General features: G+C 32.7%; 1 protein-coding gene across 1 annotated transcript in view; it reads right to left on the reverse strand.

Annotated features, from left to right (window-relative positions):
- Positions 1–14796, reverse strand: part of LOC114327201 (O-acyltransferase like protein) — a 308829-nt gene that overhangs the window by 50625 nt on the left and 243408 nt on the right. Inside the window, exon 6 of the mRNA XM_028275735.2 lies at positions 8957–9141. Coding sequence (XP_028131536.1) covers positions 8957–9141 — 185 coding nt within the window. The remainder of the gene's footprint in view (positions 1–8956; positions 9142–14796) is intronic.

A 14796-nucleotide genomic window follows, 5' to 3' on the forward strand; every position in this document is an offset into this window, starting at 1 on the left:
ATATTATACTTGAAAATGTTATTTAATCTACCGAAGGCAGCCCATGTGAGACCTATCCTTCTTTGTATTTCAGTTGTCTGGTTATCTCGGCCTAAGCGAATCTCATGCCCTAGATATTTGTAAGCTATTTCTTGGTCGATGCTATGACTCTCAATCTGAATTTTATCGCTGACTACGAGGTTGGTCATAAATTTTGTCTTTGAGGTGTTAATTTTAAGACCAATTGTTTTTGACACTTTATAGAGCGTGTGCAGCATTTTTGTAGCTTTATCAACTCTACCAGATATTAAAACGATGTCATCGGCAAATCTTAGGTGGTTCAGATCCTCCCCGTTTATATTGATTCCCATATTATCCTCTCCTTCCATTTGCTTGAACATATATTCAAGAACAGCTGTAAACAATTTCGGGGAGATAGTATCACCCTGTCTAATTCCACGTTCTATTCTAAATTTCTTGGTATCTTCATGAAGTCGAACACAAGCTGTACCAGTTTCGTAGATACTTTTAATGAAGGCGATATATCGGTAGTCAATGCGGCAGTCCGCCAATGCTCGAAGCATTTTATGATGATCTATATAGACTAAGAGCCGCTATAGGTGAAATTTCTTAATCATTTTAGGCACGACAGGACCCTGTAACTTAAATAGTAGAACCTAAAAGAAAACGTTTGAGCACGGTGCCGTCACTTTTCAGTGGCACATGCGTCTACAGTGGCGCATCAAACTTTCCACTTATGGACGGGATACATAAATTAAAAAATACCCTCCCTCATTACCCGAATTTAATTTTTTTCATTTTTTTAAGTTCTATGCGATTAAGACATAAGATTCATCGTAATATTAACCCACCACCTCCTTGTCCCCGCCCCCACCATCAAAAAATTTGTTTTTCGATTTTATTTTATTTTGGTGGGATGCAATCAATTTTAAAATTTCAAAAAATTCACACACATAGTTAAGGCTTTTATAAAACACGTCTTTTTTTATAGACCTGTAGGTTGAGTGTACATAACCTCAAAAAATTTTTAAAATTTTTTTTTTGGAAAAAAGTATATAACTTTTTTTTGGGGATAGGTGCAGATCTAATTTTTTCTTAGTCTTGTGTATTTTATCAATCACTATATTTCTAATTTTTTTTAGATTTTTCTGTAACGCTGGTCACCTTCAAAAATCCAAAAAACTATTTTTTAAGGGGGTTTTGGGGGGTTTGTACGTGTTTTTCTGAATTTTAAATATTCTAATGGACTCAGTTACTTCAAGTTACATATAGCCTATAAAAACATAATTGATTTGATATATTATGAAGTTTATAAAATAGGGAAAATCCCCCAAAACCCCCCAAAAAACAGTTTTTCGGATTTTTGAAGGTGGGGAGCCTTACGGAAAAATCTGAAAAAGATTAAAAATATAGTGTTTATTAAAACACACAAGATTAAGAAAAAATTAAACCTGCAGCTGTTCCTCAAAAAAAGTTATAATGCTTTTTTGAAAAAAAAAATTTTTAATTTTTTGAGGTTATGTACACTCTACCTATGGGTCTATAAAAAATAGGCATATTTTATAAAGGCCTCAGCTATGCGTGTGAATTTTTTGAAATTTTAAAATTGATTGCATCCCACCAAAAAAAATAAAAACGAAAAATGAAGTTTTTGATGGTGAGGGCAGGGGGAAGAGGGTGGTAAGTTAAAATTACGCTGAATCCTATGTGTTAATCACATAGATTTTTAAAAAATAAAAAAAATTAATTCTGTCAGTAAGGGAGGGTAACTTTTAATTTATTTATCCCGTCCATAAGTGGAAAGTTTGATGCGCCACTGTCGACGCATGTGCCACCGAAAAGTGACGGCACAGTGTTCAAACGTTTTCTTTTATGTTCTACTATTTAAGTTATAGGGTCCCATCGTGCCTAAAATGATTAAGAAATTTCACCTATAGCGGCTCTTAGTCTAATAGTATCGAACGCCTTTTCATAATCCACGAATATAAGAAAGATAGGCTTGTTATACTCTGCGCACTTTCCTATTAGCGTTTTTATAACTTGTAGATGATCGTTTGTTCCGTATTTGGAGCGGAACCCAGCCTGTTCACAAGGTTGGTAACTATCCAGTTTGTTCACAAGCCGTTTTGTTATTATCTTCATGAATAGTTTGTATGTATGGGAGAGCAAACTAATAGGTCTGTAGTTCTTCAGATCTGAAATGTCACCTTTTTTATGCATTATAGTATTGCATTATGCCACTGAGAGGGGGTTACGCCTCTTGTCAAACAAACATTGAACATCTTTTTCAACACATTTATTAACATTTCTCCTCCTTCTTTGATGTGTTCAATGACTATTCCATCTTCTCCAGGTGATTTATTGTTTTTCATCTCCGAGAGAGCTGATTTTATTTCCTCTGTTGTGATATCTGGGATGTCTTCTTAGCCTACATTTTGAACTTTTGGTATTTGACTTTGATCAGGATCTGGAAGTTCTTCTCGCTTATACAATTCTGAGTAAAAATCTTGAGCAATTTTTAAAATATCTTCCTTATTTGTTGTTATTTCTCCTTTTTTATTTACAAGTTTACAAATATTTTTCGATCCTTCAGTCATTTGTCGGCGCAGTAACTTTAAACTCTTATTTTTATCAATGGCTTGAGTTATGTGTTCAGTGTTGTAATTTCTGACATCTTTTCGAATGGATTTTGTGATATCTTTGTTTAACTGTCTAAGTGCTGCAAAATTATCTGTGTATTTGTTTTTCAATTCTCTTCTTTTGTTTATAAGGTCTTTAGTAGCTTGAGTAAGTTTATCTATCTTGTTTTTTCTTTTTTCCTTATATTTGCTATGAGCGTTTCGAATCGCACTGTTTATTCGCATGTTTGTCACCTCTATATCTAATGCATTTTCATTTAGATGTTCTACTTCTTTCAGTTCTGAAGTTATGAGATTCTGATAAGCTACACTATCTTCTATCGATTCCCATTTATTAGAATGCCTCTCTCTTATCATTGCTGTCCTCTCTTGTCTAATGTTGATCAATATTTTTGCTCTAACCAACCGATGGTCACTCCCAACAGTGATTTTATTGATTACTGTAACATCTTGGATAATATTTTTTCTGTTTGTGATGATGAAATCAATTTCGTTTTTTGTTATGCCATCTGGACTAGCCCACGTCCACTTACGTTGTTGGTTCTTTTTGAAAAATGTGTTCATCACGTATAGCCGATGATGCAACAAAAAATTTAGTAGCATACCTCCTCTATCATTTCGCTCACCATATCCAAATGGGCCCATAGCCACTTCTGCGTTATCTTCTTTATATCCAAGTTTAGCGTTAAAATCGCCCATTAAGATTAGGTGGTGCGTTTTATCTTTTTCCATAGCTCTATTTATATCTTCATAAAAGTTTTCTATTTCTTCATCGCTATGACTCGTCGTGGGTGCATATACGTGGATAATTTTAATAGAGCATCTCTTGTTCAATTTTAGTATGAGGTACACAACTCTTGAGCTTACACTATCTATGTTTATAATTTTATCTAGGTGTTTCTTGTGGACGAGAAAACCTACGCCGCCAACTGCCTTATCGTCTTCTCCAATGGAATGTAACAGATGCCCTGATTTTAAAACTAATTGGTTTTCTCCTTTTCTTCGTATTTCGGAAAGTCCTAGTACATCCCATTTTATGCAGTTAAGTTCTTCCTGTAATTCAATGAGCTTATCTTCAGTTGCAAGCGTTCTTACGTTATAAGTGGCAATATGCAATGTTCGTTGTCCATGGTAGCCGTGTCTATCCCGGTGATTCTTTGCACCCTCTGCCCTTGGCCCGATCTGGTGGCTACCATCACCAGGGACCGTTGGGCCGCCGGGGACTAAGGGCCTTTTTCTGGTTTGTGTCATGTCATTTACGGGGAAAATTAGCCATTTCACTACCACGCTGGCCAGTGCGGGTTGGTAGCGGGAAATTAGGAGTGTTTGAATGGGGAGAGGCGCAGGTTACGCAGTTTGTGTGTAGGGTGTGCGACAATATGCCATACACACCCCCCATGCAAAGTGGACCCCTCCCACTCCAACACGGTCAATAGGACTCATCCGTCACTCGGGGTGTGGATGAGATAGGTTTGAGGATAGAGATAATGGGTAAGGTTGAGATGGAATGTTAGGGAGGGACAGCGGTCAGCTACTCCTGTAATCGCCTCTTACGACTAGTAGGAGATCCTGTGGGTGTATTCTACTAAGCGGCCCGCATCCCGCACGGGGGCTAACATGCTAACCACCAAAATAAAAAATATCTGGGTAAAAACCCTTTAGAATTAAAGTGTCATAGGAACATAGAAATAAAATGTGAAATTAAACATGGATGTTTAAAATATCCAATTTTTCATGTTCTAGGTACAATTGAGCTCGAATCTGACTTGTTTATATCATGACTGTATGGTAGCAAGTGGCTCTGATAGCGGAAATTCTGAAGGATGACATGATAGAAATGACAGTTTCACAGGAAGTAAAAAAAAACAGGGAAATTTTAACTTCCTGTGGAACTGTCATTTCTGTCATGTCATCCTTCAGACGGATTAATTGTAAAGGGTTTTTACCCAAATATTTTTTACTTTAATGGTTAGCATGTGAGATTCACGTGAGTATAACCTATAACTTTTAAGATCGTAGTTAAAATTTTAAATACTTTGCATTAATTTATCAGGTTATACACATTTTATATAACCACCGATGATGATCGGTCAACTGATTGAAAACTATTTCTGTTCTGTGATGTAGCCCTGTATAGGAATTTTAACAAATATACCTTTTATAAAGGATTTTATGGTTTTTCGTAATAAATGATATACAGCCAACTACAGGAAATTTTTTTTCCTCGTGAATCACATATCGTTGGCCTAATGTGAAAAATGCATAAGTCCAAAATACCTGATTTTAGAGGGGAGGCAAAAAACTAACTGTACATAACTCCATTTTTATATACAACTAAATATAATGTGAAAATTGCACAAGCCTCTAAACAATAATTATCAAATATTTAATTATTAAACAATATGTTGTGTCATTTTAACATGTATCCTGTAGGTACTCACCCGTTTACAATGAAAAGATTTTTTATTTTATAAACTTCAAAAAAGTACCAACACGTTTGAACTGTTTGGCCCAAACAAGAGCGGACTTGTGGGACTTTGCAGATTTCATATGATTTTCAACATTAAAGGACTTATGCAAATTTCATTTTCACAATTGTAGTAAAATCTAGTAATCTACATTAGAAGAGAACAGAGCCGCACATACCTTTTGGATAAGCTAACAGAGGCCAACAAAAGTGTAAAATTGAGTATTTTGGACTTATGCGTTTTTCATATTAGGCCGACAATATTCCGTGAACAAAAATAGTTTGACTTAACCTAACTTAACTTAGTACAAATGTGCACATAACAAAAATTACAGCCCTTTATCAAGATTTACAAAAATGAAAATCGATTTTTTTCAATATATCGAAAACTGTTAGAGATTTTATATTTAAAATGGACGTGTGGCTTTCTTATGACAGGAACATCGTAAAAAAAATAACCGTGAAATTTGTGCACCCCATAAAAATGAATACTTGACATCCAACAAGTCAGCAGAACACAGTTATTTTTAAACCATAATTAAGTGTAAATAAAATGAAAATTTAATATCCTAAGGAAAAATTTACGGCTCTTTTTTTAAAACAGTTATCTCATGTTCTGCAAACTTGATTTCAAGCTAGCAGAACAGTAGTTCTAAAATTGATAAACCTTTTATAATTAAATGCCAGAATATTCTCTGAATTAAATGCAAATTTAATGTTCCAAGAAAAAATGTGTTGCTCTTTTCTTAAAAAAGTTATCGCATGTTCTGCCAACTTGATTTCAAGCAAGCAGAACGGTACCTACTTCAAAAATTGATAAATCATTAAACACTTGAATACAAGATATTCTTTAAATTAAATGCAAATTTATTGTTCCAGGAAAATATTTAATGCTCTTTTTTTAAGTTATCGCATGCTCTGTCAACATGATTTCATGCTAGCAGAACAGTTGTTCAAAAATTGATAAATCATCAAAGTATTTCCTGAATTAAATTCAAATTTAATGTTCCAAGAAAAAATTTAATGCTTTTTTAAGTTATCGCTTGTTCCACCAACTTGATTTCAAGCTAGCAGAACAGTTGTTCAAAATTTAATAAATCATCAAATAATTGAATACGAGTATTCTCTGAATTAAATGAAGATTCAATGTTCCAAGAAAATATTAATTTCTCAGATATTTCATGTTCCCCCACACCCGGCTCCAACATTACCACCTTACTGAAATTGTTACATGTCTTACTGTTTCATTTCCATGACATGAAAAATCTGAAATTCACATTATCTTCGATAGGTACTCGTACATGCGTATTTTTGTAAATGTGTTCGTATGTATTTGTCCGTTTTCCTCTATCCTTCAACAAATCTCACACGAAATTTGTGATGTTGCACACGTATGAATCTAGGGATTTTGGCTTTTTTTTCCTTTCCAACTCTTGCGATATTTTTTCCCAGACATCGTGTGTATGCGATATAACTTTATCACCTGGTATCACTATTGGACGAATTCTAACAATAAAACACTGAAAACGTTTATTTTCTATATTTCCACAAAATTTATTATAACTATGTGACTACAGCTATTTCGGCAGAGTGCCTTTCTCAAGAGATATAGTTTACTCTGGGTTTGCCTTTTTAAAGTCTTTAACTGAAGAGGTTGAGGAGTGGGGAGCTGTTTGTTTCGAGTTGGTCATTCAGAATTATATCTGTATTTTTTAATTTATTAATTTCCATAGATCCTAATAAAGATTGCTTAAGGCCTTTACTTTGAATATTCAGAATTTGAAACTCTTCATTAAAAAAAAATGATTATGATCTAAAAGGTGAAGTGCGTATGTAGAAGTGTCTGTTTTTCTATCGCTGAAGGCCGTGTTTTTGTGTTCTGCTATCCGTTTGTCAAAGGTTCTGCCAGTTTGACCGATGTAAGTTTTCGTACAGTCACCACAAGTTAGTTTGTACACACCACTCTGTAGTTGTTTTCTCTTTCCTCTCTTATTTTGTTCTTAATATATTTGCTTAAGTTGTTCTTAGTTCTGTAGGCTGGTATTGTTCCTTTATTTTTTATGTATCTGGCTCTTTTTGTTGTTATCTTGCCAGTATATGTGATAAAGCAGAAGGTACTGGGTTCTTTTTGTGGTGGTGGATAGACTAATTTCAGGGCTTTCTTATGGAGTTTTTGGTTTAAAATTTTATTAATTGTTTGTTCGTTATAGCCACTGTTTACTGCTATTTTTTTAATGATGTTCAGTTCTATTTCGAAGTTATTTTTTGACATGAGAATTTCTGTCAATCTATGTATCATGGTAGGCTGCTAATTTGTATTTTGTAGGATGGGATGATGAATTGTGTATAGTTGTGTCATTACATACGGAGAACTCATGTTTGTTGTGTAGTCTGTTCTGTTTCTATTGTAAACTCAATATTACTATGAAGTAAATTAATGTATGATAGAAATTGGTTAAGTTGCCTGTTAGTTCCTTTAAAGCATACTAATATATCATCCACGTATCTCCACCAATATAAGAACTGTTTAAATACGGCTTAGAGGATTACCCAGAATATGTCTTGCACTGTTGTTTGTGTATATAGTTGATTATCGAATTCAAAATAGTCTTGATTTATGCAAATTTCAAGAAGGTGTAAAATTTCAGATGCAATGATCGGATTTGTACTATTATGGTGTAAAATATTTTTTAACTAGAACCAAAAAGTTTCTGTAGGAATTTATTTGACAAATTGTTGACGAATAATCTGGGTCAAATAATCAAAGCTAATAAAGAGGACCAAACAATTGAAGTAAGTACAAAGAAGAATCAGATTGGCGTGGACAGCGTTTGAAAAGTAAGATGGATACTAAAAAACAAACACAAAGATACAACAGCACCTAAAACCCCGTGTATTTGATCAGTGAATCCTTTCTGTTCTGACGTACGGCTCAGAAAAATGGACATTACCAAAGGCCAATATAAACAAAATAGAAATAACTCCGAGAAAAATGGAAAGATCCATGTTGGGAATAAAACTGCAAGACTGATAATCAAAAAAATATATATGAGATAAAACAAAATTAAAAAATGTAACTAAACATATAACAGGGTTAAAGTGGAGATTTGCGGGCCACAATGCGAGACAGGTAGATAAAAAGATGGAATGCTGAAATACAAAACTGGAGACCGTGGACAGAAAGAAGAGGAAGACGTCAGATGCGATGGAAGGACGATATTGTAAAAGCTGCAGGAACTCACTGTAAAAGCGCAGCAAAGGACATACAGATATGGAAAGATTTGGGGAAGGCCCATGTCCAAAGTTGGATTGAAATGGGTTAAAGAAGAAGAATACTATTATTTCACTTTTGTATTAATAATACCTCAATGACTTTATCTGTTCAGATTAATTTCGGCCTTCCCACACCTCTCATTTTGGACAACAATTTAAAAATAAGTGCCAGTAGTAAAATGAGGTTGGCAGAACGTGCGATAACTAAAAAAAGAGCAATAAATCTCTTCTTGGAATATTCAATTTCCATTTAATTCACAGAATACTCTGGTATCCATTTATTTGATGATTTATCAATTTTTGAACTACAGTTCTGCTAGCCTGAAATCAAGTTGGCAGAACATGCGATAACTTAAAAGAAAGAGCAATAAATTTTTTCTTAGAACATTAAATTTGCATTTTATTTAGACTTAATTATGGTATATTATTATGGTTTAGTGCTAAGTTGATGGACGTGAATACTTGTTTGCCGGTTTGTCCCGGATATGTCTTAGGATGCGCTCCTCATGAGCCTAAGGTAGTTGAGTTGTTAACCATTTAAATGATAATTACCAGTTAATATAGTTGATATACTTACTTCAACATATGTCGTCCTGTTTGGAGCCGGTTGGAAAAAAGCAGCCATAGATTTATGTGACGCAAGTAATAAAAGTGCGTTCAAGCAACGGATTCCATGTACTGCTTCTATATCACCAGAAGGTCGTTCTAGAGTAATATTTGACAAAACGTTTTCCTTAAAAGAAAATGCCATTACCCATTTATCTAAAAACAACATACAAACAATAAAAAATAGATTAACTTGGTGTACTTGATGAATAGGTAACGAACGCAGTCCAGAAATTGAAATCAAGAGAGGTGTTAGGCAAGGATGTATTATGTCTCCATTACTATTTAATGTATATATATAGTGAAGCCATTTTTGTGAATACAAGTGAACCAATAATATTTTAACGGAAGACCTATTAACAACATAAGATATGCAGATGACACCGTGATTATGGATGGCAAGCTCTGCTGAACAACTCCAATTACTACTAAACAAAACAAACATTTTCTGTGGAGAATATGGACTAATAATGAATATAGAAAAGACCAAATACATCATAATAACTAAAGAACCAAATATGCAAACAAGCATATATTTGGAAAATGTACCGATAGAAAGGGTTCTTCTTCTTTTGGTGCCTATTCGTTTCGAATGTTGGCGATCATTCTGGCTACAATTATTTTATTAACTAATGCTTTAAATAGATTAGTTGTTGTTGTTGTGGAGAACCATTCCCTCGGGTTCTTTAATCATGATATTATTCTTCTCCCATTTCCTCGCTTTCCGAAGACTTGAAGGATTACCTTCAGTAATCTGTATTTAGTGCCGTTTCTCATTATGTGTCCGAGATATTCTAACTTTCTCCTTCTAATGGTACACAAGACGTACCTTCTTTCCCCATTCTTCGTAATACGGTCTCTAATAGAAATGGTTTTTAATAGAAATACCCCAGGCTGTGGGTGAAAAAACGTGATATAATTCAGGAATTTTTGAAACCTATCAGGTGTTGTAAAGGACAATGCCAGGAATAACTTATACTAAAATGTAACCAAAAATTTTGTGCGATTTTTTATTTATGACGATTTTCATTTGTTAAATTTACAATTTTTAAAGATTTTTAATTTTTTAGCCTAGGATGTTCATTTTAGAGAAAAACTTTTAAAAGGAAAATTGTAGTAAATTAAAAAACCTACAATTTGAGCTATGGCAAGTTTACTTTCGTTAATACGTTATTGCAAAACAGCCTGCCAAATGTCCAAAATGCCCGTTTTTTGCAATTGCCTTATTTATTGTAAAAATAACTTATATGCATTTTTTAAGGCTTTAGAGTGAAGATCTTTCAATACTAAATATAAAAAAAATTGTAGTGCCCGATTGGTGAACTTGTTGTTTAGATATTATAATTTGTTTATCCCAAGAGGTCAAATGTCCAAGGCTATAACTTCTTGAAAAAAAATCGTACATAGTTAATCCAAGATCCACTTTCCTTCTAAAGACTTATATTTTCACGTTCTGATGTAAATATATGCGTATAACATTTTTCAACCTATTATTTCGGGTTTGAAAATAAGGGGGCAAATTTCGTTATAAACATTTAGAACTGAAGCCGCCCCTGTACATTCTATGAGTTTGTAACTTGAAGGTTATGGTTACTGGAGACAAAATAAAGATTTAAAACTAAACAAAAATTTTCTACGACTAACTAAAGCCGAGATAATTGTTTTTGTTTTCTTAAATCGTAATGACTTTATTTATAACAATTAGAAATTCTTTCACAGCTATTGACTAAAGAAAGACTTATTCTTAAAATAAAAATTATTTTAACCGAAAATTACATTTAATTAAGTATTAAAAATGATTTTTAGAATGTTATGGAGATTTATTTTTCATTACGACTATGATTTATTGTGTCGGTTGCAACTTATAATACATTGTATCACGGTTTTTGCTTTAAATTTTAAAGCACCGCTTGGATTGACATGAAATTTGGCAAACACATAGATAACATGTTAAAGAATAAAAATGATATTGGGCCTCTGTGTGCTTTTGTCCTGGGGGTGTGTTTCACCCCTTATGAGGGGTGAAAAATATATGTTCAAAATAAGTTCGGAAATGGATAAAACGTCTAATTCTAAGCACTTTTCGTTCTATAGCATTTTTTCACCAAGTTAATACCTTTCAAGTTATTTTCGAGTAAATACCTTGATTTTTCAACAACAAAAAAACACGTTTTTAGGCGGTTTTTGACAAATAACTCAAAAAATAAGTGTTTTATTGAAAAAATGGGTTTTAACAAAAATATATAAAATGAAAAATTGAAAAAAATTATGTATGCATGAAATCTCTAGACCCAGTATAAACAAAGTTCAAGCTAATGAATTATTTCAACGTGGAATAATCAAAAAATCATGCACTTTTCGGAGAAAAATAAGTTTTTAAAGTATTTAAAAAAATATGTTTATCTGTTTTTAAAAAATGTTTATAGCATCAAAAGTAAGCAAGTTACTCTGAAAATAAAGTTGATCTCTTTTTTTTTTGTCAAAAAACTCGAAAGTCAACCCCCAATTAGCATCTTAAATCAAATTAATCATTACCGCTTCACAAGTTACTTTGCTCATGTATTATTTATATGATATGTAAGTATCATCGGTTCAAAATGATTATTTAAAAAAATGGTTTTAAAGTAAATCTGTTTAAATTTTTAATTAAAAAAAAAAATGTTTTTTTCTAAATAACTTAAAATTTATTAATGTGACCAAAAATCACAAAGAGTAAAAAAAAATAGTTTTTGCTGTTACGAATATTTTGGATTTTTTGCTTTTTTTTGGAAGGCAAAAATTTGTTAAGATATGGCTGTTCTAAATTTGCATACACTCGTAAATATTGACTAGTTCAAGTCCTTTTAACTACTGCCCCTTCAAACATAAGCACTTTGAACCGATGAAACTTACAGACATAAACGACACATACACGAGTAACACAACATTGAAGTAAAATTGATTAATTTCATTTTTGATGATAATTACGGGGTGACATTTCCGAGTTTCTTGACCAAAAAAAAAAGAGATCACCTTTATTTTCAGCCTAACTTGCTTACTTTTGATGCTATAAACTTTTTTAAAACAGATATACATATTTTTTTAAACACTTTAAAAAAGTTTTAATGATTTTTCTCCAAAAAGTGCATGATTTTTCGATAACTTCACGTTGAAATAATTCACTTTGAAATTTGACGGATATGAACCTCCTTTTCATTTTTTCACCCCTTATAAGGGGTTAAACTCACCCCTAGGACAAAAGCACACAGAGGCCCAATATCATTTTTATTCTTTAACATATTATCTATGTGTTTGCCAAATTTCATGTCAATCCAAGTGGTGCTTTAAAATTTAAAGCGAAAACCGTGATTCAATGTATTATAAGTTGCTAGCCGTTGCTAAGGGCAACCGACACAATAAATCACAGTCGAAACAAAAAATAAATCTCCACTACATTTTAAAAATCATTTTTAATAATTAGATGTAACTTTTGGTCAAAATAATTTTTATTTTAAGATAATATAAGTCTTTCTTTAGTCAATGACTGTAAAATAATTTCTTAATTGTTATAAACAAAGTCACTACGATTTAAGAAAACAAAAACAATTATCTCGGCTTCAGTTGGCCGTAGAATATTTTTATTTGGTTTTTAATCTTTATTTTGACTTCAGCAGCAATACTCTGCAAGTTAGAAACAATAAGAGGTTGAGAAATGTTATACGCATTTATTTACATCAGAATATGAAAATATAAGTCTTTACAAGGAGAGTGGATCTTGGATTAACCCTGCACGATTTTTTTTTCAAAAAGTTATAGCCTTGGACATTTGACCTCTTGGGATAAACAAATTATAATATCTAAGCAACAAGTTCACAAATCGGGCACTACAAATTTTTTTTATATTTAGTATTAAAAGATCTTTATTTTAAAGCCTTAAAAAATATATGAAAAATATTTTTACAATAAATAAGGCAATTGCAAAAAACGGTCATTTTCGACTTTCGCAGGCTGTTTTGCAATAACGTATTAACAAAATGAAACTTGCAATAACTTAAATTGTAGGTTTTTTAATTTATTACAATTTTCTATTTAAAAAATTTTCTCTAAAATGAATATCCTAAGCTGCAAAATTGAAAATCTTTAAAAATTGCAAATTTAACAAATGAAAATCGTCATAAATAAAAAACCGCACAAAATTTTTGGTTACATTTTAGTATAAGTTATTCCTGGCATCGTCCTTTACAACACCTGATAGGTTTCAAAAATTCCTGAATTATATCCTGAAATCGACCTATTTTTCACCCACAGCTTGGACTAAAAGGGTTGAAAGATACAAATACCTAGGAACCTGGATTTCAGACAATAATGATCAAACAACAGAATAAGAATTAGTACTGAAAGCTGGAGAGCGAAGTAAGAACACATAAATAAGCTACAGTCATTTGAAATGTGGTGTTACAGAGAGATGATTAGAATAGCATGGACACAGAAGAAAACAAACACGGAAGTATTGTGAGAAATGAGCAAAGAATGCAAAATAATAAACACGCTAAAAACAAGAAAGTTAGAATATCTGGGACACGTTATAGAGGGGGGCAGGCGTATGAAAATGCTAACACTGATAATACAGGGAAAGATAAGAGAAGAAGTGAGTATAGGAAAAAGGAGAGTGTCTTGTTTGAAGAATTTAAAGGACTGGTTTAAATACAGTTCTACAAAACTCTTCACAGCAGCAGTAGATAGAATAAAGATAGCGATGATATATCGAACCTCCGATTAAGAGACGGCACTTAAAAAGAAGAAGATGCTTCAAACTCCCATATAGAAGGTTATACATCTGGAAATCATGTCAGAATATTACAGACCACATAGTGATAAATTGAATAGATTACATTATATTAATAAAAGATTCCGTAACTCTAAAACATCAGTCAAGACATACTACTCCGGTCAGCTTACGCATCCGAAGCTACAAAAATTATCATCAAGCTGAAAATGGGCAGAATTGTTCAAAATACCATCATCATAAATGAAATCTAAAAAGTCCTCATAAATCCGACACGTGCTAAAAATTTTACGCGGGGTCAAAGGTCACCAAATATGGTTTTTAGCGATTTTCAGCGAAACGGTAAGTTTTATCTTAAAATTAGTTCTAAAAAAAATGTAGATTAGATAATTATCTATAAAAAATATCTTATTACTTTTTTTCCTGAGAGCCACCGTTTTTGAGATATAACGATTCAAAAAGTGGTAATTGTCATAATATGCGCATACGTTTCCACACCACTTTTGAGGTAGTGTACTTAGCGCGCTTTTTTAACGTGGTTTCCCCAGTAGGCCTATTCCACGGATCTGTTATGACTCTGTTTAATTTAAAGTTATTTAATTATTGATATTGACAAGGGTTAAAAATGATAAAAGTTATATAAAGCGGTATAAATTAAAAAAAAGGGAAATTTATCAAACTGGTTCATAATTTTCTAATACTTCTGCTTCCCTTGTTCTTCTTCTCATTGTTCTTCTTCTTCTTGTTATTCTTCTTCTTGTTCATCCTGGGTGCAAGTAAATTGTCCCAATAATGACACATCGCATGGCTCCTCGATAGAATCAAATGAATCCTCAATTGTTGGTGATTCAACATAGGAGCACGACCGGTTTTGACAATTAGTGCATGCTACCGAACAAAACAGTCCAACTTTTTTGCAACCACATTTAGCGCTACATCCCTTTTTACAGTTGCAAAAAATTGTGTTCAGGAGTTTTTCCGGCGCAGGGGGGAGTAAAGTTTGAATTGGTTCTAATGAACTGTCGACTAATTTCCATCCTCAGTCT

Source organism: Diabrotica virgifera, chromosome 9 (assembly GCF_917563875.1).
Source record: "Diabrotica virgifera virgifera chromosome 9, PGI_DIABVI_V3a".
Taxonomy (NCBI): domain Eukaryota; kingdom Metazoa; phylum Arthropoda; class Insecta; order Coleoptera; family Chrysomelidae; genus Diabrotica; species Diabrotica virgifera.